The sequence below is a fragment of the Beauveria bassiana genome (genome assembly GCF_000280675.1).
Source record: "Beauveria bassiana ARSEF 2860 unplaced genomic scaffold BBA_S00037, whole genome shotgun sequence".
In the NCBI taxonomy this organism is placed as follows: Eukaryota; Fungi; Ascomycota; class Sordariomycetes; order Hypocreales; family Cordycipitaceae; genus Beauveria; species Beauveria bassiana.
Window position 1 is genome coordinate 102521 of NW_007930872.1, and position 26716 is coordinate 129236.

General features: G+C 53.4%; 7 protein-coding genes across 7 annotated transcripts; 4 read left to right on the plus strand and 3 right to left on the minus strand.

Moving 5' to 3' along the window:
• Positions 1-1279: 1279 nt before the first annotated feature.
• BBA_08639 (uncharacterized protein) lies at positions 1280-2959 on the minus strand (the record flags this gene model as incomplete). Its single annotated transcript, XM_008603736.1, has 1 exon — positions 1280-2959. One exon carries the CDS (start codon positions 2957-2959, stop codon positions 1280-1282), a length of 1680 nt encoding a protein of 559 aa, XP_008601958.1.
• Positions 2960-5203: 2244 nt separating this feature from the next.
• On the plus strand, positions 5204-7132 carry BBA_08640 (C6 finger domain protein; the record flags this gene model as incomplete). Its single annotated transcript, XM_008603737.1, has 3 exons — positions 5204-5364; positions 5507-6153; positions 6231-7132. The coding sequence occupies 3 exons, from the start codon at positions 5204-5206 to the stop codon at positions 7130-7132; spliced, it is 1710 nt and encodes a 569-aa protein (XP_008601959.1).
• Positions 7133-7399: 267 nt separating this feature from the next.
• BBA_08641 (GNAT family acetyltransferase) lies at positions 7400-7981 on the minus strand (the record flags this gene model as incomplete). The annotated part of the gene is made up of 1 exon (XM_008603738.1): positions 7400-7981. One exon carries the CDS (start codon positions 7979-7981, stop codon positions 7400-7402), a length of 582 nt encoding a protein of 193 aa, XP_008601960.1.
• A 1097-nt stretch (positions 7982-9078) lies between these two features.
• BBA_08642 (ATPase protein) lies at positions 9079-11526 on the plus strand (the record flags this gene model as incomplete). The annotated part of the gene is made up of 1 exon (XM_008603739.1): positions 9079-11526. One exon carries the CDS (start codon positions 9079-9081, stop codon positions 11524-11526), a length of 2448 nt encoding a protein of 815 aa, XP_008601961.1.
• Positions 11527-11728: 202 nt separating this feature from the next.
• BBA_08643 (MFS transporter) lies at positions 11729-13660 on the minus strand (the record flags this gene model as incomplete). Its single annotated transcript, XM_008603740.1, has 4 exons — positions 11729-12733; positions 12816-12985; positions 13052-13152; positions 13215-13660. 4 exons carry the CDS (start codon positions 13658-13660, stop codon positions 11729-11731), a joined length of 1722 nt encoding a protein of 573 aa, XP_008601962.1.
• A 6566-nt stretch (positions 13661-20226) lies between these two features.
• BBA_08644 (NAD dependent epimerase/dehydratase) lies at positions 20227-21245 on the plus strand (the record flags this gene model as incomplete). The annotated part of the gene is made up of 3 exons (XM_008603741.1): positions 20227-20365; positions 20415-21120; positions 21182-21245. 3 exons carry the CDS (start codon positions 20227-20229, stop codon positions 21243-21245), a joined length of 909 nt encoding a protein of 302 aa, XP_008601963.1.
• A 2826-nt stretch (positions 21246-24071) lies between these two features.
• Positions 24072-26404, plus strand: BBA_08645 (acyl-coenzyme A oxidase; the record flags this gene model as incomplete). The annotated part of the gene is made up of 6 exons (XM_008603742.1): positions 24072-24859; positions 24912-25662; positions 25713-25794; positions 25850-25990; positions 26046-26181; positions 26248-26404. 6 exons carry the CDS (start codon positions 24072-24074, stop codon positions 26402-26404), a joined length of 2055 nt encoding a protein of 684 aa, XP_008601964.1.
• Positions 26405-26716: the final 312 nt, after the last annotated feature.

The following is a 26716-nucleotide window of genomic DNA, read 5'->3' on the forward strand; positions in this document are numbered from 1 at the left end:
GGGGGGGAGGGGCACATTCTTTCTGCCCGAGGTCCATCATATGTTCATGGGAATGATTTGTATTGTAGCTGCATCAGCATTCATCGACTTAGGTAGATTCCTGTACACTAGACTTGTAATATAACTTTATCATCATTCACTAATCATGTTCCTTGACCGACTCAAGACCCTGGGCTCACCTTGTACTGACTCTGTGCCTTCCCTCCTGACATCAGCCACACCTTCCTCACCAGCGCCAATGAAATCAGCTCGCACATTCGTACGGCCAATACCGCATATTCTTGGTTCTCGACGAACAAAGGTAGTTCAGGAATACGGTCATGTAGCTAAGTGCAATGTGAACCACGACATTACGAGGAGAGTTGTGCCTTTGAAGACTGCATGACCATTGTATCGCAGCCACAATGTGTTCTCAAAAGTCAAAAAGAATGCATCGATCCGCTTAATTGATTTTGTATTTTTCCATTGGATTCCAGTTTTGCTTTTTCGGATGATAGTCACTGATGGCGACAAGTCTGGCATACCTACAAAATGGCTTTTGAGGCTTGTTGTAAGTGGATTGCGATGCAAACCCGCAGAGGTCTTGACGTCCTTGAACTCTGGAAAGATTTTTCTTTTGCAGGGATACAGCCCAGCCCCAGCCATGGTATTGGATGTAGTGTTTTTTTTTTATGCAAAGTGTGCCTTTTTTTGTGAAGTCTGGGTTGCTGCTCCTTCAGACTTGGTTGGATTCCACTCCCGCTCCAAAGTATCGCCGTGCGGCCTTGTAGCCTGCCAGGTGTAACGAGAAAGGTGTACTAAAATAAGCAATCATGTTCGTTAGAGCTCATGGTTCTATCACGGTTAAATTCAATGCGTCTTTGAGGCCAGTGTTACATGAAATATTTCTACAGCCATACCCATCGATGTTACCCCTCGACCGGTGATGTTGGCCACCGGTTGCAACTGTTTTCCGTGCTAAAGCACGTTTGAAGTCTACATGAGGGTGTATCGTACTTTGACGATTGAGTTTATGCCACGCTTAAGATGATAAGCGCCGTTGAATATTGGTGCTTTTTCTGCACTAAGCAGTCCGGGCGAGTTGTTGACAGATTGAACGATTAATTGATAATGTACGAAATTCCTGTCTAATGTCAAAACCAAATTCTGCAATTTCTAGTTACATTAAACCATGCTTTGGGCTTGTGCCCTGATCAATGTTAGTCCTGTCTATGTGTGCCCTAAATGTCGAATTGTGTCATCCAAAAAAAAAAAAAAGACAAATTGCAGCTTGTAAAAATCAATCTCTAATGCCGTCGTTTGCTTGCCGCCGATAGGACCTTTCTAATGCCAACCTTTCAAGTGCCAGTCTCGCCTCTTCCTCTGCTTCTTTCTGCTGCCTTTCCTGCCTCGACTGTTTCACTTCTTCAATGCGCTGCGACGCAACAGCATACGCCGAGTACGTTTCGCCCACCTCACACGGGTCCTCGCCAAACTCTGCCCTCTCAAACCACCACTCCCTCTCCTTTTCGAGAGACAGCTTGCCCATCTGCGCCTGGCAGCGGTAGCTGCCAAACCGAAACTCGACGACCGCGAGGCGACTCTCCTCATCCTTGACGAGCTGCCTTACCTCGTCGAGCTGAAACACGAAGCGATCGGCAAACCACTCTGTGAGCGTGGCCTCGTTGATGTAGTCTTTATGCCCGGTGACGATGAGGACGCGCGATTCGTCGCCGCGCGGCTCCGTCTCGCCCGTCTTGATGCGGTTATGCGTAACCTTTGCGCGGAAGCCGCGAATGTGCAGGCCGCCGTCGGGGGCGGCAGCGTGCTGCAGCAGGCGACGGGCGGCAGACGGGCGGAAGAAGACGACCTTGGCCGCGGCCGTGGTGTGCTTGCAGCCGTCGGGCCCGTTGATGAAGCAGCACCAGACGCGGCCAATGTTGCGGATCTGGCCCAGCAGCTCGTGGTGCGTCGTGTCGGGCGGCAGGTTGGTGATCCACAGGCTGGTGTTTTGCTCCGGCGTCAGGTGCTCGGCGCTGGCGTTGGACTCGGTGTGCATGCCGTGGTACCGGTCTGAGAAGCGCGTCGACGGCACCGGGTTGGCGACGCTGACGCTCGGCGCCCAAGGCGATGCGCTCTCAGACGACGATGCAAACGTGCCCCGGTTGGGCCTGATGGCCTGCATAGGGAGAAAGCGCTGACTGCGCGGCTGGAAATAAAAGGGCACGGGCGGCTGGTGCGCATCGGCGCCGCTGGCTATTCGGTTGCCAGGAGCTCTGCCTGGAGACTGTCCCATCCGGATGGGTATGATGGGGGCGATATGCGAGGTCAAGGGCCGCTGAGCCATAGACAACTCTGTCGAGGCGCTGAAGCCGGCTTCAGAGTGCGAGCGGTTGGGTACCGCGTCGGCTCTGGTAGAAGATGGCGGTGCGGCGAAATATGCCGAGTACGGGCTCAACGTTGGCGCGATGCCGCCATCTCGCACAGAGTTGTTGTTGTTTTTGTCGTGAGCTGTTTGAGCGCCGTAGGGGGACCAGATGGAGAGATGTGCCGGCCTCTCCAGCCCGGCGTCCGAGTCGCGGACGTCTGGCCCGACGTACGCAGCGAGAGCCTGCTCGTGCGGAGCCGCCGCCATCCTACGATGCGTGGTCGTGGACGCGTCGTTGAAGCTGTTCAGTGAGTCGGGACACACGGCATGTAGCATGGTGCTCGTATGATACTGCTGCGGTTGCTGATGTTGCTGCGTTGAGCGATTGGCATCTTCCCAAATCCGGCGGAGATTCAGTTGTGAAAGAGCTCCGCCCTCACCATGGTGAACGGCGTTGGAACCAAGTCGAGGAAATTGAAAGCTTGGAGTCGGACGGCCAATTCGTGGAATGACCTGACTGGTTGGAGATTTTGGTCTGCGAGTTGCATCGCCACTTGAATCGGAGCTTCCGGCTGGCAAGGCCCCATCAACGCCCTTGTCAAAAAAAGACATGACTTGGTCGTTTTGTTCTCTGGTTATGTACTGTTGTATTAGTTTCTTCTTTTTTTCTCTCTCCCTTTTTTTCTCTCTCTTTTTTTTCTTTTCTTTCTGCGTTTCTTCTTTTGAGCGTGTAAGACTACTTTGGCGTCTCTTCAATGCTCCGGCTATTTCGAGATGGATATCAATATTGGCAAAAGCATATCAAAAAGAGGGCAAGAAGAAAGCAACCGAGAGCAAAAAGAGAGCAACTGATACCGAGTGAGGCCAGCAAGTTTTGTAGTTGGAGGGTGACAAGTGAAAAAGACCAGACGCAGAGGCTGCTGCCCACGCCGGCTAAAGTAATATCTCGCAGATTCATGTGTGAATCAAGCAAGCAGCGCGGGCAAACTGACGTCTACCCGGATGCCGTACTTTTTGTAAGAGTAAATAGAACCCGTGTTTCCAGACGCGATCAGGGCTTCAAAGAGTGCAGCAAGAGGAAACAAGGGACTTCTGCCAACGCGACGCCTTCTTTTTTTGCACGGGGGCTGTGAAAGAAGCCGTCTTTGGCAGCGAGAACCTGTTTTAGTTATCGTTCAGACAAACCGCGACACGTATCGGTGTTGATGTTTGTTTGTGAGCAGCTCTTCACTTGACTCTTGATTCTTGATTCTTGAAACTTCTTCTTCTTTTTTCCTTTTTGAACTGACATTGCTACCGTGGCAGCCTGGCATTCACTGGCGCTGTAAAGGTCGCGCGCGCGCCCGCCCGCAGCACACAGTGAGCGGTAACACGGGCGCCTGCATGGCGACAGACCGACTTCTCGGTACACGGCTTCGAGTTGGTAGCATTGTAGAGTCTCCAAAATTGAGGGAGGAACGGATAGAAGATATCGTCGCGGGATCTCATGTCAAAGTTGTTTTAAATTTAGGACGACGGGCAGATGGTCCCCTTCTCGGCCGACGCTAGCATCGGCTGCACCCATCATCTCAAAGGACGGAATTGCTCCGCTCCCAGACGGAAAGCAGATTGGGGGGTTTTCTGGAGTGAATCAGTGAGAAAACGGAATCTGTGAGTGTGAGTCGTGACAGCTGAAAAGTCGACTCGCTTCTCGCTGCTGCCCCCCCCCCTCCCTTGCTGTATCAGTAAAGCGTCTGTACACCACCACAACAGGGTAGCCCTATCACGCACCAAGTAGCCAATGCGCCGGCGTCGGTTCTGGGGCTGAACTGCAAGCAGTGAGACTGCCCGGCGCCACACCTTGGGCATGCCACAGATAGATGGCCAAGGGGGGGTGGGCAGGTTATGAAAAGTGGCTTGCGTAGAAGACACGATGGAAGCTTGGATGAGAAGAGATGGAGACTGGTAACCTGCGCCAGCGTTTGCATGGAAGCCTGCGTGCTGTGCGACCAAAGTTTCTCGGCGGCAGGCAATAATAGACATGATGCATGTTTCCTTACTTTTACTAACAACCGTATTTAATCAGCTTGAGGCGGGCACTGTTTAGCATAAGAATAACCACCACGTTAAACAAAGCGGGACGGGCGGGGGAGGGGAAGGGGGGTGGTCTCGAATGTGGTGACACTGTGTTCGTATGGCTCGGCTCATTGGGCAAATCGTAATCAGGGGACGGAAAGCAAAGCTTGAAAAGGGCTCCGACAGTCAAGTCAAGCTTTTGACTTGGACCCCCCCGTCAATTCCGTTCGGGGCGCATCGTAACTTTTTTCCGCCTCCCTGACTCCTCCTCCACCCCCCGGCAGCAACGGCCGTCCAGTTGATTGAGCCATTCCGCCCATGGGGGTGGGCATGATACGACTCTGTGATTGCCGGCCGGCACGAGCCTGTCCAATGCGATGCAACCCCCGAGATGCGATGGGGGAGCCAGGATGGCGGACAATAGGAAAAACTCTAGAACATGATGGGTCGGTCGAGGCGTCCGATGAGCGACAACTGAATGACCACACCCCATTCAATCGTCAGGTTCAGCAACTTTTCAGCCTCACGTACCGAAAGTGGGCTTGGCTGTCCTTAAAGTGGCGCTTTCTCGCCATCTGTGATTCTCTCTCTTTTTTTTCTTTTTTTTTTCCTTTTCGTTTCTAGTCTCACTTGTGTCTTCTTTGAATTTGTACATCCTTGATCGCCTTTCATCTACCGTTTCCGTGTCTTCTTTTGCCGCCTTTCACAAGCAACCAGATCTATAGATGGCAACTCTAACAACACAATAATAGCATTTACCACATACGATATACGATATACGATACTAGCAGCGAACCCGCCATGAGCAGCAAAACCGCCGCCGACGGGTCGAGGCGTGGCAGCCGCGCAAAACCCAAATCACCCACACAGCAGGCCACCATGGCAGCAGGCCTCAACGTCATGGCTTCAGCCGTTACCAAAAAGCGCTACTCAAAAACAAAGCTGGGGTGCAAGACGTGCAAGTCAGTGTGATCCTTTGTTGCTAGAGAAAAAAAAAAGAAAAAGAAGAACTCGCACCCAAAAAGAAAGAAAAAAGAAAAAAAAAATCACCCGGCAGCCTGCAAGCCTGCTAACACTTTTGCGTCGCGGCCAAAAACCACACAGAGTCCGCAAGATTCGCTGCGACGAAACGTCGCCCGTCTGCAACAACTGCACCAAGTCTGGTCGCCGCTGCGATGGCGTCGCCGAGCCCGCCAACAAGGACGGCGGCTTGACCTTTACCGCGCCCCTCACGCTGACGCACTTTCGCCCGACGCAGACGGGCTGGCTGACGCCCCAGGAGATTGCCCACCTCGACCTGTTTCGCCACGAGCTCGTCTACAGCATCGTCGGCCACGTCGGCACGCCCTCCTGGAAGCGCCTGATTCTGCAGGCCGTCCACGAGGAGGTTGCGCTGTGCCACGCCGTCGTCGCCTTTACCGCCCTGAGCACGTCGGGCGTCCACGGGGGGGATGCCGGCAGCGACAACGGCGCCGGCGCCGGCGGCTGCCACGGCACGACGGCCTCGATGGCGGCGCAGTCGCCGCAGTCCAACGGCGCGTCCCGCGAAAACGAGTTTGCCTTGCGCCATTACGGGAAAGCGCTCGAGGCGATGCGCCACGTCTTTCGCCACAACGATAAGCGATCCATCAACACGGCGCTTCTCTGCACGCTGCTGTGTATATGCTTTGAGTTGCGAATAAAAGACCCCGCTACAGCCCTCACCCATCTCGAGCATGGTCTGCAAGTAGTAACTTCAAATCTCCATTCCGGTAAGTTTTATCAGTCATCTTCATTAGTCGGTGACCGGGGGTTGGGGGGGGAGGGCTGATATGATGATCCTTTTTAGTCGACGAGGCCATAACAACAGCATTCGCGCGTCTCGATCTTCAAGCAGCGATATTCCTAGGTGTCCGCCCACCTGCATTGGATCCATCGCGGTTGGCTTCCCGCATCTTTGTCTTTGATTCAGTGTACCAAGAGGCCGACCACGCGCTCGCCGGCCTCATCAGCCGCGCATGGACCTTTATACGGACCGTCGCCGACGACTATCGCTACAACCAAGTCGACGGCCCGGTGCCCGCCGCCGTCGCCGCACAAGCGCAGAGCATCAAAAGCAGCCTCGAAGCCTTTCGCAAGCATTATCTCGCGCCAAACAGCAAGCGCGAAAAGATGCTGCCAGAGCAAATAAGCCTGCTGCGCATCAAATACCTGACAACCGTCGTCATCATGAGCGGCTGCCTCTCGCACGAAGAGACAATCTACGACGCGCACGCCAGCGACTTTGTCCAGCTGGTTAATCTCGCCGCCGACATTCGCGCGCGCCAGCAACAACTGATTCCAAACTACTCGGGGGGCAGCGGCGGCGGCAGCGGGAGTGGCGGCTTCCAGCTCGACATGGCCGTCATCCACCCGCTCTACCTGACGGCGACAAAGTGCCGATGCCCCGTGACGCGACGGCGCGCGATCCAGGCGCTGTACACGGGGCCAGACTTTGAGGGCGCCTGGGAGGGCGTCGTCAGTGCGCGCATAGGCGAGCGCGTCATGCAGATTGAGGAGGAGGGCATCGCGTCGTTGGACCTGGACAGACTCCGGGATGGCGAGCTGGTGGGTATTCCGGAGAGGGCGCGCATTCACTCTGTGGATATCTGCACCGAGCCCGCGCAGGGGCGTGCCACGGTGTACTTTGGGCGGCGGCCAAACGGGCCAGGCACCGACTGGGATGACTTGCAGGAAGAAATGACATGGTAGCGTGGTATTTGAAATTCCGGGTTCCAAGTCAGCCCACGGTTAAGAACCAGACGTAGAGAAAGTTTGCTCTCAGCCCAGAGTATACGTGTATATAGACGACTGTTTAAGAAGGCGACGAAACGGGATAGGCACCAGATGGTTGACATTGTGAGCCAGGCTCACAAGGTTATTTTTGACGAGAACAATCCCAAGGAAAAAGGCTTCTAATCGATTGTAGATTTTACCACAGATAAGAATATTGTTGTCACATTGCCCTATCATCTACGCTCACACCAGCCTATCCTTCTGCCAGAGGCCCATTGCTCCACGCTCCGCAATCTGCAAATCCTCAAAATCTCCCAAAAACTCATATCCTAGCCTCTCGGGAATAGCACGACTCTTCCCATTGCCCACCGCGTGCCAGATCTGGACCAGCTCCGCGCCGCAGTCAAACGCCGCCCGTGTAAGCAGCGCAGCGGCCTTTGTCGCCAGTCCACGGCCCGTCATGGGCGTCGCGAGCCAGTATCCCATGCCCATACCGACGTCGCCCCGAGCAGGGCTCATCAGCCCGCAAGAGCCGATAATCTGCTCGTTGACCAAGATGGCATAGTTGTAATCTGCGCCCCGGTCCCAGTCGGCGGTGGTGATGCGGAGAAACGTCTCTGCGTCCTTTAGCGTGTAGCCGTGGGCGGCCCAGGGCATCCAGGCCTTGAGCTCGGGTAGGGACGACTCGGCAGCCTCGACTAGACGTTGCGCATCACTGAGATGCCATCGGCGGAGTGTTACCTCGTCGTCGTGGAGTTGCTCGGCGGGCACTTTGTACTGTTCAGCCAGTACCGACTTTGGCTTTGATAGAGTGAAATCAGCCATGGTTCGAGTGATGAAAAGTCCGTGTATAACTTTTTCCTCGCGTGAGTTTCGAACTCGTAGTAACGGCCTTTTATACCTGACTTTTTTTCTTCAGAGTGGTTAGTGACTCATGGTGGTATGTTGAGGCGAAGTCGGCTACCATAGTACGTATAGAGCCGGGATGACAGAGGGCTGCGGCGACAGAGCCTTTCTTGACTATCTAGGCGGGCAGGCGCTACATCACCTAAATGAAAAGAGGTCGAGCCGATTTCAAGATTTCGCTCCTTTGAAATGCCTTTGAAACTGACAGAGGCAAAAATTCTAAGCCAACAGCCTTTGATATCATGGACAAGTGCATGTGCAGATTGCCGTGCCCCCTACAACTGGAACCTTGCTAGCCACCAAACTCAAAACTTTTCACATTGCGAAGCAGACCACGATCAGGAACAACGATTGAATAAAACTGTGGGCAAACAAGATGTGATGAGTCACAGATGCTCCCAATACAATACAGTGCTTAGTCAGTCTCGTTTGGAGCTGTGACGGGCCGGCGCTGTTTCCCAACATCAGGCAGCCAGCAAACACCATGCTTCCTTCATACAACAGTTGAGGTGCCAAGCATCAACTTCTTCTGCACGCTGCGAATTGCCAGCCAACCATGTGAAGTCACTCAAACACTTGCGCAATGTTGTTTTCTGCTGTTTTTAGAAATGGAAGCTGGCCAAGGGTTTCATAGCGCCCAGGCAGCAAGGCGGCGCCTTTGACTGAGTCACTTCCTTCGATCTGCCTACAGCCGTCGCTGCAAGCTCCAATGCGGCCTGCAACAATGGGCTTTTCAGTGTGGCTGCGACTCCAGAGGTAAAATATGCATTTCTTCACCGGTTGCAGGGGTGTAATTCGCAAAATAAGGCAGCAAAGAGGCACCTGCTTGGGCTGTGGTGCTGCTTGGGAGCTGAAGTAGCATCTATATCCTGCTGCTCTCCTCGCACATCCTTCGCAAACACGAGCTCGTTTCTTTGCTCTTGTCATCATTACGTTTCTATTTTTCGAGACGCGTTCACTTGGTATTCTACTCTTCACGGCCGATCCGGACGCTTTCAACGGCGGCCACACACTACATGTTCCGCGTCACGCCAACAGCTCGCCAGGGTTACAGGATGGTGCCGAGCATCGCGTCAAGCAACTCGAGCGTCGCCCAGGGCCAGCTTTCCGGGTTTCGAAGTGCATTTCTCAGAAATGATGCCATTTCCGCGTTGGTCTGGAAGTGGCGCTGCAAGCTGCTTCGCAGCGCCGACAACGACCGCGACAAGGACTTGCAAAGTCAGGCCGATGAGGAAGAGGTAGGCGGCGAGCCCGTCATCAAGCCCGTCATCAAGATCATGTACGAGGGTCCGCAAGCAAACGTGGGCTACAACTGGGTTGACTATCCGCCGGAGCAAATTTCCAAGGCGACGGCACGCGAGCTCGACGGTGCCGCCATCATAATTTTCATGGTCAAGGATTATGAGAAACGGAGCATCTCGGGCCACGTGCCTCTGAAGTATCACAGCTTCGAGGTGAGATATCTGGCCGTCGTTTCCGCGCTCGCTTCGATTTTCAAAAAGCAGGACTATTACATTAGCAAAACCGAGACCGCATTATTCAAGGCGCCTTTTCACGTGCTCTTCTTCTGCCAGGATGAGATTAAGCAGCTCTGCAATGGCCTAGAGGCGAGGGATGACGAATTGGCTCCATACCTCAGAGACTTTGTCAAGACAATGAATCTTTTCCTCAGAGACATACTCACAAAGCTCAACAACCTCGGCGGCTCTGGTCTCATTTCTTTTGCTACTGTCTGGACTCTGTTCCCTCGTGGAGCTACTGTCTACAGCACCGACCTTGAGTCCGAGTTCTTGTGCAAAGTGACAAAGGCTGACTATATCTCCGATGCCGGCGAAACTTATCTTCAGATTGGCGTCAAAGTCCTTCGCTTCAATGGTGACTGCTTTGTCTGGACAACCCAGATGCTGCGTCTCGACAGCTTCTCCGGCAACAAGCCCATCAAGCAGCTTCGCCATTACCCCTTCAAGCATCACACCGATATGGCCGGTGTATACGACCGACTGCAACGTCGCGGCAATATGATGCTCAACCTCCAGAATCTGCAGTATCGGTGCTACAACAAGGTCGCCCTATACTGGCAAGATATCAAGACGCCCGTGAAGCACCACGTCGAGGGCCGCATTCTCGTCGACGTTGCCGGCTACCAAAAGTACAAAGACAACAGCCTGTGCCGCGGCAGCGCAAAGCGCAGGTCTTCAAAGCGCCGCAACGAAGACGAAGATGACCTCGATGACTGGGGCATCGGCGCCTGGGACGAGGCCGACAGTGACTTTGACGCCGAGTCCATCAAATCGTTTTCAGACGCCAACCCGGACTCGTCGTCCGACAGAGACGCCAACGCGAACCAGCCAGAGAACTGCACATTTCGAAGACACATTACCGAGTCTCAGTGCCAACGCAACAAAGAGATGATGCTTCGCCGCAAAGACGACCTACCGTTTGTCTACGGCCTCGTCGGCGGCTACGCCCTCAAGACCAATCTCTGGGTCCAGTTTTACATAGAGGACATTGAGCCCATCATCTGGAACGAAACCGCCTATTCGCACCTCGTCTATGACGAACCACAAAAAGACCTCATCCTATCCTTTGTCCAGCGCCACAGCTTCGCCAGCGCCACTCCGGCCCCTGTGTCTTTCGCGTCCCGCTCTCCGCCCAGCGACTCGAGCTCGACCGCGACTGAAGCCGTCTTGGACCAGGCGCCCAAGCGCACGCTCGCCCCCAACGAGGACGTCATCATCGGCAAGGGCCAGGGTCTTGTAATTCTGCTCTCCGGCCCAACTGGCACTGGCAAGACGCTCATGGCCGAAGCCGTTGCCGACCGCGCGCGGCGCCCGCTCGTGCCCCTGCCGGCCGAGAACCTAGGCACTCAGGCCGGCGAGCTCGGCCCGTATCTTAGGTGCTACCTCACCATGGCCGCCGAGTGGAACGGCATCGTGCTGCTCGACGAGGCCGACGTCTTCATGGCCCAGCGCGACCCCGTGAGTGTCTACCGCAACGAGCTCGTCAGCATTTTCCTCCGCGAGCTCGAGTATTGTCGCGGCGTCGTCTTCCTCACCACCAATCTCTACGAGACCATTGACTCGGCTTTTCGTAGTCGCGTCAGCCTCCATCTGCGCTTCTCCGAGCTATCGCGGGACGCCCGCAAAAAAGTATGGCACAACTTTCTCTCATGTCTCGCGCCCCAGACCCTCAAGCCGGCGGTGAGAGAGGAGCAGGAGCAGAAGCAGAAGGAGGGTGATGAGAACAAGAGTGCGGTGGTGTCGATTACGAGCGACGCGAGCATTGACGAGTTAAGCCTCTGGCAGCTTAATGGCCGTGACATCCAGACCGTGCACAAGATGGCGCATATGTGGTGCGACTACAAGAAACTCGCCATGACGGTGGAGTTGGTCGAAAGCGTCATCCGCGCGACGAATCCGTCTGCGATAAAGTGCTCCGAGGCGGATTGGCAACTATACAGTTGAGGATCTACAAACCTCGCTACAGTTAGAGGGTAATCAGTTGGAAGCATAGGCGTTGGGGCCTTGAGCGTTATATTATCCACTAATATACTTGAAGTGCTTTTGGATGAATGAAAAGTTACATGTCCGTCATTAAGTATGTCCTTTCTTCTATAAATCTATAGGCGCTCATCTATGTACATTTCTCTCTACACATAATCATACACTATATCGGTTCCTCCTCCTCTTCCTCCTCCGCCTCCTCCTCCTCTAGACGCACCTCGTGGCCGCTCCCCTCGTACATGCGCAGCGCCGTGAGGCATCCAATGGCCGACACAATCGCCACTCCCCACCATCCCCAGGCGACCATGCCAATATCCAAGCCATAGCCGTACCACCAGCCACCAACGACGGGCCCCACGGTGCGAAAGCCCGCCGACACGCTCTGCCCGAGGCCGTGGATCGTGCCGAGCACGCTCGGGTGCGGGCTGCAGTTGTTGAGCATGATGATGCTCGCGGGCAGGGTAAACGTGCGCGCCGTCACGGCGAGCAGCAGGACAAAGAGGATGCCGAGCCAGACGAGCGGGCCCGAGGCCGCCTCGGGCGCCGGGCTCGAGGACGGCAGGACGGCCAGGTACGGCACGACAAAGTAGCACACGGGGAAGAGGAACAGGAACCAGCGAAACGACCGCGTGGTGCCGAGGCGCGCGTGCACGGGCGGATACAGCGTCAGCTGCAGGCACATGCCAATCACGCCGAGAAACGAGGTGGCGAGGCCAACGGTCTGCGCCGGCATGCCCAGCCCGCCGGTAAAGAGCAGCGGGAGGCTGCGTTTCTGGAGCGACGAGGCCGCAGGTGGTGGTGGTGCTGCCGCCGCCGCCGAGGGGTCGTCTGAGAGGTAGCGCGGCGTGGAGAGGAACAGCGACCAAATGTTGCCAAAGGCGCCGAGGTGAAAGTCGTAAAAGGCGGTGGTGATGAGCGTGAATATGACATTCGAGGTCCAGATACGTGACAAGGGGAGACGACGACGTGTTGTTGTGCGACGTTGCAGTGCCGGCTGTAGTGTAAACGCCTCCTTGTCAGTGTCGGTATTTTCTTCTTCGAGGGCGCATGATTCGCCAGTGGTGAGGCGCGAGTAGCCAGCATTGGGTTTTGTTCCAAACAGAATCTGCTTGATGCGTTGGCCAACAGCAAGGCTCGGGTCGTGGAGATGTCGTCTCGAGGGTGACGTCTAATGCCATGTTTTAGTTGCAACGTCGAAAACAGAAGCAAAACAGGTTACATGATGATGATATGATGATGGAAAGGCTCACCTCTTCAAGAAAGAGCGTCACAATGGCTGTGACGAGAGAAAGCGCAAACACATTCATGAGACTCGGCAGCGCAAACGGATACTTCTGTATCCAGCGAAACCCGAGAATCGCGCCAGGCGCAAAGATGCCGGGTAACGTTGTGCTGGCCGAGGCGAGCATGCCGCCAAAGACTTGCGTCCCGTTGTTAGTCGCAAAAAGAGTTGTAGGAACAGAACAGGTAATCTGGCAACACATACATGGACCCAAGATACCAGCAATGTTGAAGCTCATGGGAAGAATAAGGAAAGCGCGCGACTGGTATTTCTTTTCCTTGATAATTTCGGAAATCATGGTGCGACTGCAGTATCTTGGTTAGCCTAGCACCTTGGAGTAGCGTCCACAACGTCGCGCGCATCTTACATGACTCCCACGGTGCCATTTACAGCGCCGCCAAAGGCTCTCCAAAACGCCGCCCAAAACAAGGTCGTCGCGAATCCGTAGCCTAGACAGCTCATCGCTGTTCCGGCCAACCCGATAACAACAACCCATTTGCGACCGCACCAGTGCGCGTCGGCGGCCTTGCCCCAAAGCATCGCTGTCATGACCTGAGCGCCCGTGAAGCACGCCTGCAGCAGGCCCGCCTGCGTCGAAATGCGGGCATCTGACAGCGAGTCGTCCATGTGCTTGAGCTGATAAAAGACGTAGGCTTGCATTGAGGCGACCTGCAAAAAGTCGACGAGCCGGCAGAGAAAGAGAATGAGTAGCTGATCCTTGCGCGGCAGCGAAAGCCACGACACCGGGCCCGGCTTTGACGGTGGCGGCTGCTTTTTTTCATCATCATTTTCTTCTGTTGTGATTCGAGACATGATGTCGAGGGAGGGGGTGTCACTGCAAAAGATTCGAGAACTGGATTCGAGAAACAAGCGCAATTGCAGCAGCAGACTGATAAGAGAGTTTTGCCCCCAAGTCTCCAGTTGTTAGTGTGGGCGCCGCGCTGCTCCTAGAGCAGGGCGAGGATCAGAAAAAAAAAAAATTCTCAAACCATGAAGCGTCTGACAGATCACAAATCAAAAAAGGAACCGAGAAAAGAGATACAAGAAAAACATGAAACAACAAGATTAGCTCGAATTCGATCACTAGATTTCGAGTAAAGTGATCCGAAGAGCCGGCAGCATGTGCCAACAGGTTGTTGTGGGTTGCGGATCAAGGTGATACAACGGCAACACGTCACTGTTGACTTGTCCCAGCCCTAGTTGGTAAGTAACTAACTAGTTTGGTGAAGTAAGACGCTCTATGCATCTGTTTCACCCAAGAGACAATTCAAACTCGGAACCACAGGCTGGAAATAGGAATTACCAGGGGGGCTGTATTAGCCTAACCTCGTAAAGAGCCCTCGGCGCACTGTCCCTGTGGAGTTCTCATCCCGCTTCCTTAGTCCTCCATGAATCTTTGGGCGGCCGCTTCTGGCAGCCAAGACGCCGGGCCAGATTCGGGAAGACACACAGGCCACACTCAAGTCAGTGGCTGCATCATCCATCAATCATGTCGATAAAAAAAGCTGCATACAGTGGTTCCCAAGGCCCAGGCAGGGATCCGTCACCCACCCTGGCGCTACATGCATATACCGAGCCAAGCTCCCAGCTCCATAGTTATTAAGTGTAAGTGCTGGGCGTACCAAGACGCTTGCTGGATTGCTCGCTCAGTGGTGCACCGATTTGTCGTTCGAGTTGTAGAGGAGCAAAAACCCGCCGAGACGGCCTAATGAACTGAGAGGGCGGTCTTCGGCGCGGTTCTCGCAAATGAGGGTGTACATATGACACAGCCGCGGACCAATGCAACGAGAAAAGAACAAAGAGAAAAGGGAAAAGTGATGGCAATGTATTTGCTATCATCTTGCGCACCTGCGCTCGATATGCGTAGGATAGAAGCTCAAATAAAGAGAGCTTCGATGGCCGTTGCTCTGCAGTAATAGGAGAACCCGTAGGGTTACCTTGGAAATGGACGCAGTGTTAAAAAAAAAATAATTAAAAAAAAAAAAAGGATAGACCGGAAATCGTCAAAGATTGCACGGTCCCTATTCTCAGCTCGAAAGCCCTGGGTGGGCGAGTCAGGAAGCATACCAGTGCTGCCAGTGCTGCGCCGCCCAACTCGGCCTTCTTTCGATTTCAGCGGCCAAACGTTGGCGAATTCCGGTGTGGCTTGTTCTCCAAATTCGCTCAAAACATGTCTCGTGTAGCGGCCCCCTCATAGTGTCCGTTCGTACTGTACGCCTCTACCCATCATCCAAGGACGCTGACGAACATCACCATTGTGCGAGCTGAGGTGGGACACAGCTGCCCACATGGGCAGGTAACAATGCCAGCGGCGCATACTCGCCTTCTTCAGTGCATCATGCATCGTCTTGCGTAGGTATGCCAGCCCAAGAATTTGGGAATCGGCAGCTAACGACGGCCTAGATGTGCTGTACAGTAGGTAGGTGGTGGGCCTACGAAACAGAGCAAAGCAATGTGGTGCACCGTATCAGTACACAGTCCAACCCACACAGTCGCAGTCACGGCTGAAAATACCAAACTGGGGTGCTTTTAGCGAGACTGTTCATGGTCAGCGGAGAAGAAAAAAAAAACAGGAGACCAAACACGAGTTTCAAGCAAATGCTGATCACAGACTCTTGTTGGCAGGTGCCTGCATCCTTGTCCTTTGTCGGTCAACAGATATGATGAAGGGTGCCAACGAGAGACGGTACCTGTTTCTAGAAAAAATGTACATATTCTTTCCGCGGTGGCGTTCAGCCTGTTCGGTGGCTTTCTTCTGCATTTGGTCCTGCTGAGCTGTCTATTACTACATGTGCATGAACCAGAGGTGAGTGGCGCTCTCCTGACAAGCCGTGATTCAACCGGCTCTCGACTGGGCGGGCACCTACTGCATTATCTCGGTCAGCGTCGCTGCTGACAAGCATACAAGGCAGACGCAATCGGCCAACTTGGATTCCTGGATAGACTCTTCTTGTCTGCTGAGAATGGCTCTGAGAACAGTTCGTCTCCCGCCCTGGCTCGAGACCCTGCTACAGGGCGCATCAAATCGGAAGCCGTGTCGCACACAGATAAACCCACTCATAATTCCGATGTGGCGTTCCAATCCAGTATTATTACGCCGAAGGGGGGTGTCCGCCACGGCCAGGAAGATATCGGTGGCATCTTGTCATCTGGTTCGAGATGCCCGCACATTTTCGGCTCGACAAGACAGGGTTTCACATATCCATGGAGCAGTGTTCGTTTGTCTCGTGTATTCGAGATTGTCTTTCGAGTTTCCTCACGTTGAAGGGTGGCTTCCGCTTCCAAGCATTACTAACACCGGCCGAATAGCTTCGCACACAAAGATGCTTCACACCCAAAGATGTGGTGCGGCCGAGGAGATTTCGCACCAGATCCAAGTCGTGGTCATTTGACAAACAAACCTGTAGTATCATGCCGTCAATGGCGCAAAAGCTGAGCCAGGCACAGCCTAGTGCAGCCTCAGCATGTACTTGTGACCCCTAGGATATAGGGAATGGGAGCGAGTAATCGCGCAAATGCATTGCTCCGACAGACGTCACTGTGCGTCCGTCTTCGAGGCTGATGCGACGGGCGATGTATCGTTTCTTTAATATTCCACGGCAATAAAATTTCCCACACAATTGATTGCAAAAGTGCATGCTGCATTATCTGCCACTGTGCTTGATAGTCAGCGAAAACTGTGCGTGCAAATCATTTCCGACGCGTGGCCCGCTGCATTGCCCGTCTCAGGGACTGTCCCATACATGTCTGGTGGACTGATTGTGAGGCAACGTCGACGATTACAAGCTGTGGACGTCGATCTTGTTAATGTTTTACTCTTCAAGATGGTTACAAATAAAGTAGAAACAATTGTTGTTGAGAAACTCTGTGGAAGCTTGTGTCAGCAAAACAGTAGGAATACTAGAACCACGCCTGCTCATCATCATGCATGGTGGCTACCGCAGGCTGGTGTCACCGACTCACCGTAGATACTGCAGGGCGATGCAAGTCGGATCAAGAGGCGCGAAACATGGTCGGAACAAGGGTACAAGGTTGTCGAGACCGTGAGCGGAGTGGTGCATGTAATACTTGCCTTGGATATTTACAGATAATTCGCCTGGTTCGTGGCTTTACCTTGAGCACCATAACACGCATTTCAGCCCATGTTGACACGATAGGGCTGGCTGGATAAGGTCGCAGGCCGAGCTGATGTAATACCGCTTGGTGAGAATGCTAGACTGTCAGACCTTGACTATGGAGCCAATTTTTAATTTGAAGCATCCCGAATGTCCTCCGAACCCGTAGCATGGAAAGGGAGATGCTTAATAGCAGTGTGCCCGGCTGATGGCTCCTTGCGTGGAATAGGAAGCCAGCGCGGATGCCGCCAAGGATGAGGAGTCCAAGCAAGCAGTCTCAATTCTAGCTGCATGATAATAGTGGCAGGATTCAAAATTTCGGTGCTTAGATTGAGAAGCTTGGCTTGGTGAGCCGCCGATGTGTGGCGGTTTCCAGAGGCTTTGCGGCCGACACCATTTCAGCCCACGCTAGCTCTCGGCCAACTTAATCCTTTGGAAAGACTGTTCGAAAACGTCCTTGGTCAAAAGTCGCGGGGACATGTCCGTGGGGAAACAGGGTCTTGTGTATGCCCATGTTGATATGGGACTCGATAATTCTTTTCTAGAAGAGTTAACTCTCTGCACTGCAGGCCTGCGAGTCATCTAACCGCACGTGGGAATCAAAAAATAGAGTTTTGCCTTGTTCAACGGCGACGGGCAGCAGTGTTGCAGTGCATATTGGTGGGACCACGACGGACTGGGCAAGAGCCACAGTTCGATATACAATTGTCGATGAAGTACCATTTAGAGATGAAGAGGTCGTGCGGGTTCGGAGGCGCACGGGCAATAACGATTGCGGAATCGAAACAGATGACGGACGACTGTGCTATTGGACGTACAGCCATGATGGCAACAACTTTAATAATTGTTTGGGCGTGATAGCGGCCGAGGCAGCGGAGATGTCGGATAATAGAGTTTTGCTCTAATGGACCAGCGCCACGACCAGTGGCGTGGATGGCTGCTAGACGTTGACAGGTTCATCCGGAGAACTCCGTGCTATTAGCTCCTCGAGGCCAGCAAAACTGTCCAACTTTTCAGTCGTCTAGTTGTTACTTGTCACCGCCAAGACCGCATGGATAAGCGGCATCGGAAATTTTGATGGTGGATGCCTGGGAGGATATCAATAAAAAGTCTGCACAGCTACAACCCGAGCGTCTTCGGCACTTGAGCTGGACCATGTGGTGTAAAGAACAGTAATACCTGTCCATAGTCATGGTTGGCGCAAGATACGGTGAAACGGTCGGAGCCGATGCGTGACGCAGCATGCAGTAGCGGGTTCGGTCTGTGGGTGTGTGAGCAGGCTTTTAGTAGGTCGAGATGATGCTGGTCGTGAGGGAGATGGTGGTGAAGTAGTTAGTGTGATGATGAAGCCTGACTCATTGCTGTTACCTGATGCCTGCCTCACTACACAGGTCAGCGCAGGTACGTACCGTCGTAGGTTGAAGGCTGTAAAAATTCAATCAGAACCCTGCAAGTGCGTCTATCAGCGCTACAGTACCACCCAATTCTTTAGGCGTGCCCCGCTATAGCCTCACTATAACTCCACCATTTCCATTGTATCGCCACTATTAGTTGACTACCTTACTGTACACTCAGCACACTTTACCCCATTACCTAAAAATGCCCTTGGTTCGTAGACAGGCCAAGGGTAGGTAGGTACGGTACCTACCTAGCCAGTAGGATAGGTAGGTACCTAGGCTGCCAGCTGCCAGCTGGCAACAGCGAACGACTTCATGCAAACGCACGTCTGTCAGCTGGCCAACTGCATCACCAAAATTCTTCGTCTCCAACCATGTAAGGCATCTCCACCAACTCTCTCCAGTTTCATCTTCACACAATCTTTGCTATTTACCCCAAACCCCCGAGGGTCCGCATCGAGTCGCCCTGTCGCACACCAGGTTCCACAGAAGCATGGCCGTCCTTGCTTGGCTTCGCATGTAAGTAGAGATCCGCGGCGCTACCGCCTGCACCCCGTTTTCTTTCAGTCCACACTCATGATTTTTTCTTTGCAACTCGAATTATGAGCCTACCTATTACTCATTACCAATCTTCCAGCTCCAGGACCGCATTCATCAACGCCCACAACACCTAGATGCAGGTTCCGCGGCCCCAGACCATGGCAAATAAAACGCCTGTTAATCAATAAATACTTTGCGCCGCTGGCCCTGGCTTCTCAACGCCTCAACGCATGGACAGAGTCGTCGGGGACCTGCGACAACCGTGACGCAGTGCACCATGCCAATCGCCTACGACAAGCGAGCAACCGGACCGGCGGGCTCGCCGTGCACAGCCATCAACCTTATATGCAACATCCAATGCAGGCCGCCCTCCTCCGCTGTTGTGCAACACGACAGTAACGCAGAAATAGAAGAATAAAGTAGGCGACAGTACAACACGGATGCGCCATTATGCGCGCTCAAACAATCGGCCTACATTATCCGTCGTCATCCTTTCTCCTGCTCTCCCTCGCCTGGCTTTACGCGACAACTGGCCATCACGGCACGGCGCCATATTGGTTCAAGCTCAAGCTCACTTTAGGTCCACCACACCATCACTACGAGCACTCCACGCTTGCACGCCAAAATCCAAATAAAACGCCATGGTTAGTGGGTCGCCTGTGGTTCTTGGGTTAGCATCAAGTACCGAATGACTCCATACTTTTTGGCACTGTAGGTGCTTTGGTGCACCCGCATGTCCCGCTTGCGCGCTGGTCGACACTCGTCCTGAGTCCTGACCTGGTCCCTGGCGCCGCCGGGACATCTCCTGGGGCCTCGTAGCGACGGCCAAAGAAGGCAAAGGTTTCGGTCATGGCTCCCGGGATCGTCCTCTTCCAGTCTAACGTGTTAGACCGTTGCCCGCCGTTCCTTGACCATCAGCCAAGCTCCAAAGCTTTATTATCCACAGACCCCCCCTTCCTTGTTGCCTCCTTGACTCGGACCTCGACATTGCTTTTGCTTCTCCGATTATTTTCTCTCCTGGCTGGGCGTTTCACTCGTTTTCATCTCTTCCTCTCAACAATTGGCCCTGCCTGTCTTGGACCTTGCTGCCGCGTAACATCCCATCTGTCCTGCCCATTTGTATTTAACTGTTCACCTGAGACGAGTCACCCTGCAGAGCACGATATACTTTGTTCCTGCATATTATCTGCAATTGTGACGTTGCTATTGCATTGTCCTTTGCATCGCTCAAAGCCACGACCAAAGGCGCGCACTTCTCGCCTGTGTCCGCCACACACAATATTGAGCCCGTCAGAGTCAACACGGCTCGCCGTCAACATCAGTCGCAATGTCCTTTTCGGCCCAGTACAAACCTCGGCCGTCCACCGACATCTTTACCAATGACACTGATATCAACCGTCAAAACTGCCGGCGCATCGTGCCCATGAGAGTCCTCATCCTGGGACTAGGACGAACCGGTACTGCTTGTATGTAATTGTTACTGAATCTTGAACAGTCCAACTAATAATATGCCAGCTATGCGCGCCGCCATGAAGCGACTCGGTTACGTTGACACCTACCACATGATGAATTGCTCCATTGAGAATCCCTCAGACGCTCTCATGTGGATGGACGCCTTGACAGCTAAATACGACGGGAAGGGGCCCAAATTCACACGCGCCGAGTGGGATCAGCTTCTCGGTCACTGCCAGGCCGTCTGTGACTGGCCCAGCATCGCCTTTGCCAAGGAACTCATCGAGGCCTACCCGGAGGCCAAGGTTGTCCTCACAAACCGCGATGTGCACTCGTGGCACGCCTCGACGATGAAGACGGTTTACTGGCGCGTGACCGACCGGCATCTTCGCTGGCTCTCCTACTTTGACTGGGCAGCCGGCCAGTACTACCCAATGCTCAAGAAGTTCTTTGACACCTTCTTCGAGGGTGACTTTCCCAATCGCGGCAAGGCAATTTTTGAGCGCCATTACGCCGAGGTGCGCAGCCTCGTACCCAAGGAGAATTTGCTCGAGTTCCGTGTCACCGACGGCTGGGGGCCGCTTTGCGAGTTTCTCGACGTGGCCGTGCCCAAGGAGACGCCGTTTCCCAATGTCAACGACAACGTCAACTTTGTTGCACGTTCCAAGGCCCGTAACTGGGCGCAGACGTACAATGTTCTGGTTCGCCTTTTCATCTGGGTCGTCCTGAGTCTCGTGACCCTGTTCGCCGTCTTGCGCTTCTTGATGGCGTAAACGTTTTTGCTGCATTGAACACCCAGCTTGTTTTTTTCCTTCTTTTACGCTGCCAAGCATAAAACTTGCACATCATCCCACGGTTGTCGATCTGGGCATGTTCTTCGGAGGTCCGCATTAGACCATTTCGCATGGCGTTTCTTATTTCCCGCTCATAATTTGATTGTCTCGCGATCATGTGTATATAAATTTGCTACGAAAAGTACATAGCATGGTGCTTGCTTATAGTTGGCCCCGCACCAGCCAACATTTTGCTATATAGATTCGATCATCAAGACTCGGGACCGATGCATCGGTGACGGATAGCAGTGAGACATTTGACCCCAGATCTCCGCCACGCAGGTTCCCCAGCAGCCCTAAATTTAAATTGTTTCCCGATCAAGCAGTGTCGTCACAGTACCAGCTTGCATCACATGGTTGTGCTGTACCCACAATCCCGAACAAAGGCATATGTAGCTCTAGGTGATATGCACATGTATTTCTCCAGGCTGTTTTTACAAAAATTGGCAAGCAGTGCGAGAAATTCCACCTTGGGCAAAAAGTCGACAACTGCTGAGGTGAGATGTATAAAGTGGGGCCCGGACGTCCCGAAATCTCGCCCGTGGCAGACGCCCGGCGGGTTTTTTTTATTGTGGCTTGATTAAGAGTATCGCGGCGGGGTGGTGGTTCTAAATAAGGTCTATAAAGGGTTTTGAGCTCGTGACGATAGGCGTATGGTGGTAAAGAGAGCTGGTCAAGGCTGGCTAGCATTCTGCATGAGATCCACGTGGGTTTCGTGCAAAGCAAGTACAATGGTTAATATACCAATCGATTAAAAACGTGCTTTGATAAAGAAGTTTAACTTGAATGGATTCATCCGATTCGAGTCAGGCTGCTGCGCTTGGGGGGCTTGTGCAGGAAATCACGTCCTCGCCGCCTCACCTAACCTATACACGCATGTGTCTCGACAAGAATTCCTAGCTGCGGCTCTTTCGAATCGACTCTATCACTCTGGCTATGAAAATCTGGCATAATTGGCGTGGATGAATGGCACATTAGGTCAGGCAGGTGGATAAAGCTCACATTCCTCTCACCAATGTCGCGGTACCCAGTTCGCCGCACTGGTTCAAGGCGTATCACAGGCCGAGAAAAGATGATCGTCGCAATTTGCTCAATGACAAGCACCGCAATTGCGCTGGCTTCATCAAATATACACTTATTACAGCCAATTCTATAAACTAAGTGGCCTCAAGCCATTTTGTCATTCAAGACGTGTCAAGTGTCTCGCCGTAGATGGTGAACCACAGGAACGAGGGTGTGCGCAAACAAGACGAATTCACCACAACTCCTCAAGTAGACATCTACTCAAAAATACAACGCAGATCAGATTCCCAATTGTAGCACTTGCTTTTGACACAAGACCACGGTTCCATCAAGCCTGCGAATTGCGCCCGTGTCTACGCCGTCCTGGCGCCCTTTCAGGCGGCGCGTGCTGCGTGTGGCTTGCGGTGGAGGAGCGCAACGCGACGATCGATCTGAAACTTCTCGTGAGAGGTAAAAGGAAAGAGCGCAAAATTGGGTTTTATTGGCAAATGCGCTATCTGGGGGCTTGATGAGGATGGAGTGTTAAGGTACTGGCCAGACTTTACGTTGACCATAATAAGGTACTAGCCAGACTTTACGTGGGCCATGCAAGCACATAATGGCGGGGCTTGATAATATTGGATAGAGAAGCGGTTAGATAATATTGGATAGAAGAGCGGTTAGATACTTGCATACAACGGCCAGTCCGAAAGAGTTGGAACCTTGAGCTACTTTGATTAGGAAACTCGGTTTACTATGAGCTTTTCAATGGTAACGTCATGAGGAAGCAATGAAGCTTTCAATAAACCCATGATGTAATTAAGCTTAGACTTTCTCAGAGAACATCACAGTGACAGCTAGCAATTGTTTTCATGGTATTTATGAGCTTCAATAAACCAATAGTGTTTGTCGTGATACAGTTTTTCTTGCCAAGGCGAGACACCGCCCGTCCGGCGATATTCGCACACTTTGCGAGCAATTTTGTATCATACCGATCTTTATAACGAGGTAAATACTCAAGTCAGCTTACTGATTGCCAAAGCATATTCGCATCACCATTCAGCTTGTTCATCCCATCTTTCCTCTGCGTACCACACGTCATTTCTACGCCGTGTCTGACACTCCGACAGGAAACCACGCTGCCAGCAGTCTGCATTCGGAGCCAAGGGCGCCTGCACCACGCAGGTGGAGTTTTTTTCACAGTGGAAAAGCTGAGGGTATCCCTAATGCTTAATGGAGGTATTCGACAAACAAAGAGCAGTTCAAAGTGAGTGTCAAGAGTGTGTTCATCATCAGTTGAACTCATAGGAAGGGGCTCTGGAGGTGCTATATTCGTATTTTTCTATTCGTATTTTTTTAATCGTGATTTTCATTGCAAAACCTGGTATTTTGAATCAGCTTCGGCCAGAGCCTCTTCCTATAAGTCGAAATATGCCCGCCGTGGTGGTGTAAGTGCGTGGCTACGTCATCCACTCCGGGCTGTCCGCGCTCGAAAACCGTCCACCGTTCGAAATGCGGTGAATCTGTTCATTTTCGTGATGTATATATTCCCGTACTGATAAAACCGTAAGGGGATCTTTACGTGATACTTGGCGGATTTGATTGATATTCTGCACACTGTTGGTACCTCCGCGGGGTTTCTAGTCGCCCGCTCCGTGCCTCGGCAAAGGCGCCGGCTTTGGCGTCACACCAGAATGTAGATGGCGACTTGTAGCGCCGGCGACCACCGTATGAGTCGCCGTTTCATCCCACGCAACCAATCTCCATCTCCTCTTATAAACCTATCGCCATCCCCTCGCCTCTGATATTCAACCGCTCTTGGCATCTGCTAATCTTTATGCCGACGAGCTCCCGATTAATCGCTGCGCGCCAAAACCGACACCAAATGTCGTTTCCGGATAACCTCAAGCCCAAGGAGCCCAGCGGCTCATCGCTCCTGGAAAAGGAGCGTCGGCAATCGCCCGTCGACGTCGATGCGCTGGGCAAGCACATCTTTGCGGGCACGAGCTTCCTCGAGCGCCAGGCGCGCGTGCTCCGCGCCATTGAGCAGGAGCCCTTGTTCGACAAGTCGCGCCAGCAGCAGCTGTCCCGCGTGGAGCGCGTCAAGCTCGGCCTCGCCCGCGGCAAGCTGATGCGGCGGCTGCAGGACCGGCACGGCTGGGACATGGACGACTACCACATGGCGGCGTACCTCGTGGGCGAGCAGAGCCCGTACCGGCTGCACGTGGGCATGTTCAGGACCACGGTCGAGGAGCAGTCGAGCGACGCGCAGCGGGCGTACTGGATGCCCCGCGTCAACGGCTGGGAGGTGTCTGGCGCCTACTCGCAGACGGAGCTCGGCCACGGCAGCAACGTGCGCGGCGTCGAGCTCGAGGCGCGCTGGGACCCGGCCGCCAGGGAGTTTGTGGTGCACAGCCCGACGCTGACGGCGGCCAAGTGGTGGAACGGGTCGCTGGGCAGGACGGCGAATCATGCAATCTTGATGGCGCAGCTGATGGTGCCGGATCCCAAGCGGGAGGGCCAGTATATATCGCATGGGCCGCAGGCGTTTATTGCGCAGATTCGAGACCTCAAGACGAATTTGCCACTCGAGGGTGTCGTCATCGGCGATATTGGCGTCAAGATTGGCTTCACGTCAATGGATAATGGCTACATGCTCTTCAACCAGTTCAGGTAAGGAATCGTCTCAAAAGACAAGCCATCACTCGACTTACATGGCATGTAGAATTCCACACTCGGCACTGCTCTCGCGTTATGTTCAGCTGGACCCAGAAACGGGCGTCTTTTCCAAGTCTCCAAATCCGGCTCTGGCCTACGGAACAATGACGTCCATCAGGACTATGCTCGTTGAAGAAGCCGGCACCCATCTAGCACGCGCCGTCACCATTGCCATACGATATACCGCCATTCGCCAGCAATTCAGAGACAAGGACTCCCAGGACCCAAGCAGCGCTGAGCTGCAGGTCCTAGACTATCCCACAGTGCAGGTCCGTCTGTTTCCTTTGCTAGCTGCTGCTTTTGCCCTCCAGTACACGGGCAAAGTCATGCGCCAGGACTACGCCAAGACGCGCGGCGAGGTCGAAAAGGGCAACCTCGAGGGCCTTGCCGTCATGCACAGCAACTCGTCTGGGCTCAAGAGCCTGAGCACGGAGATTACGAATGCCGGCATCGAAACGTGCCGCAGAGCAATGGGCGGGCACGGCTACGGCAGCGGCAGCGGGCTGGTGGAGATGCAAAAGGATTATCAGGCAAAGCCCATTCTTGAAGGCGACAACTGGATGATTACGCAGCAGACGTCGTCGTTTTTGATCAAGAGAATGACGGCGGCGGCCAAGACTCGGAATGAGCCGCCCAAGGACCAGATAGACGCGCAGTTGAAGACGTTTCTCCATCAGAAAGACAAGGGCAGGACGTTTGATATTCTCAACAGCGACTCCGATATCGAAGAGAGCTTCAAGTGGCGAGCGGCTTCCATGGTATGATCTCCGGGACGCAGTTTGCCAGTCACGAGTACTGATTCATACAGACATATGATGCCTACGAGGCGCGAGTCATCAAGAAAAAGAGACACAACGACTTGCTGATTCAGTTTCACAAGCTCAGTCACGGTATGATTACTCGACTGCATTGTACGCATTTTGAGGTGTACTGACGTATAAACAGCGCACTCGCAATCCATCATGGTCTCTTCATTTTTAACAACACTCACTTCCTCCAACGACCTTGCCCACGAGACAAAGGAAATAGTGTTTGACCTTTACAGGCTGTTTGCCTACACCACCATTCAAGCCGAGAGCTACGAATGTGAGTTGTCCAATACCGTCGGGCAAAGACAGCCAGCCTACTGACCATGGCCCAGTCCTCCGCTGCGGCGCGGCATCCTCCAAAGATCTCGATGCGCTTCCCGAGAGAATACAGGCCCTGCTTACACGCATCCGCCCGCACGCCGTCAAGCTCGTCGACGCCTGGAAGATTCCGGACTATCTTCTGGACAGGTAAGCAGGCCTTTTTTTTTTTTCTTCTCTGCGACGCAGATCGATGCGGGGACTAACTCGTTGCAGCGCGCTTGGCCGCTATGATGGAAATGTATACGAGGATCTCTTTAACCGAGCGCACAGGCTAAATCCGCTCAACGACATTGTGTTTAACCCAGACTACAAGGATGATGAGATTGTCAAAGGAAGCGGCGAGCGAAAACCACTCTCTCCCAAGTTGTAAGTGTAGGCACGTATACAGTTCTAATATGTATCATCATTGTTGTTGAAGACTTGAATCCATCACAATTCCCACTTGTGTAACCGGAGAACCATCTACAACCTAAACCCAACTATTACAACAGGCTACTTGCATGCATGACAAAAACAACACATACCACGTCCTCACCACATGTGTCAAAGGTCCTCCCGGGGCTGGCAAGACTTGTTCCAACGACATGGAGTCCTGAAAGAATACCAAGATGGGCAGCACCAGTCACGCGCACAATGATGCACATGCTGGTCACAGCCTGACGCCCGCTCGGCAGGCGCGCGC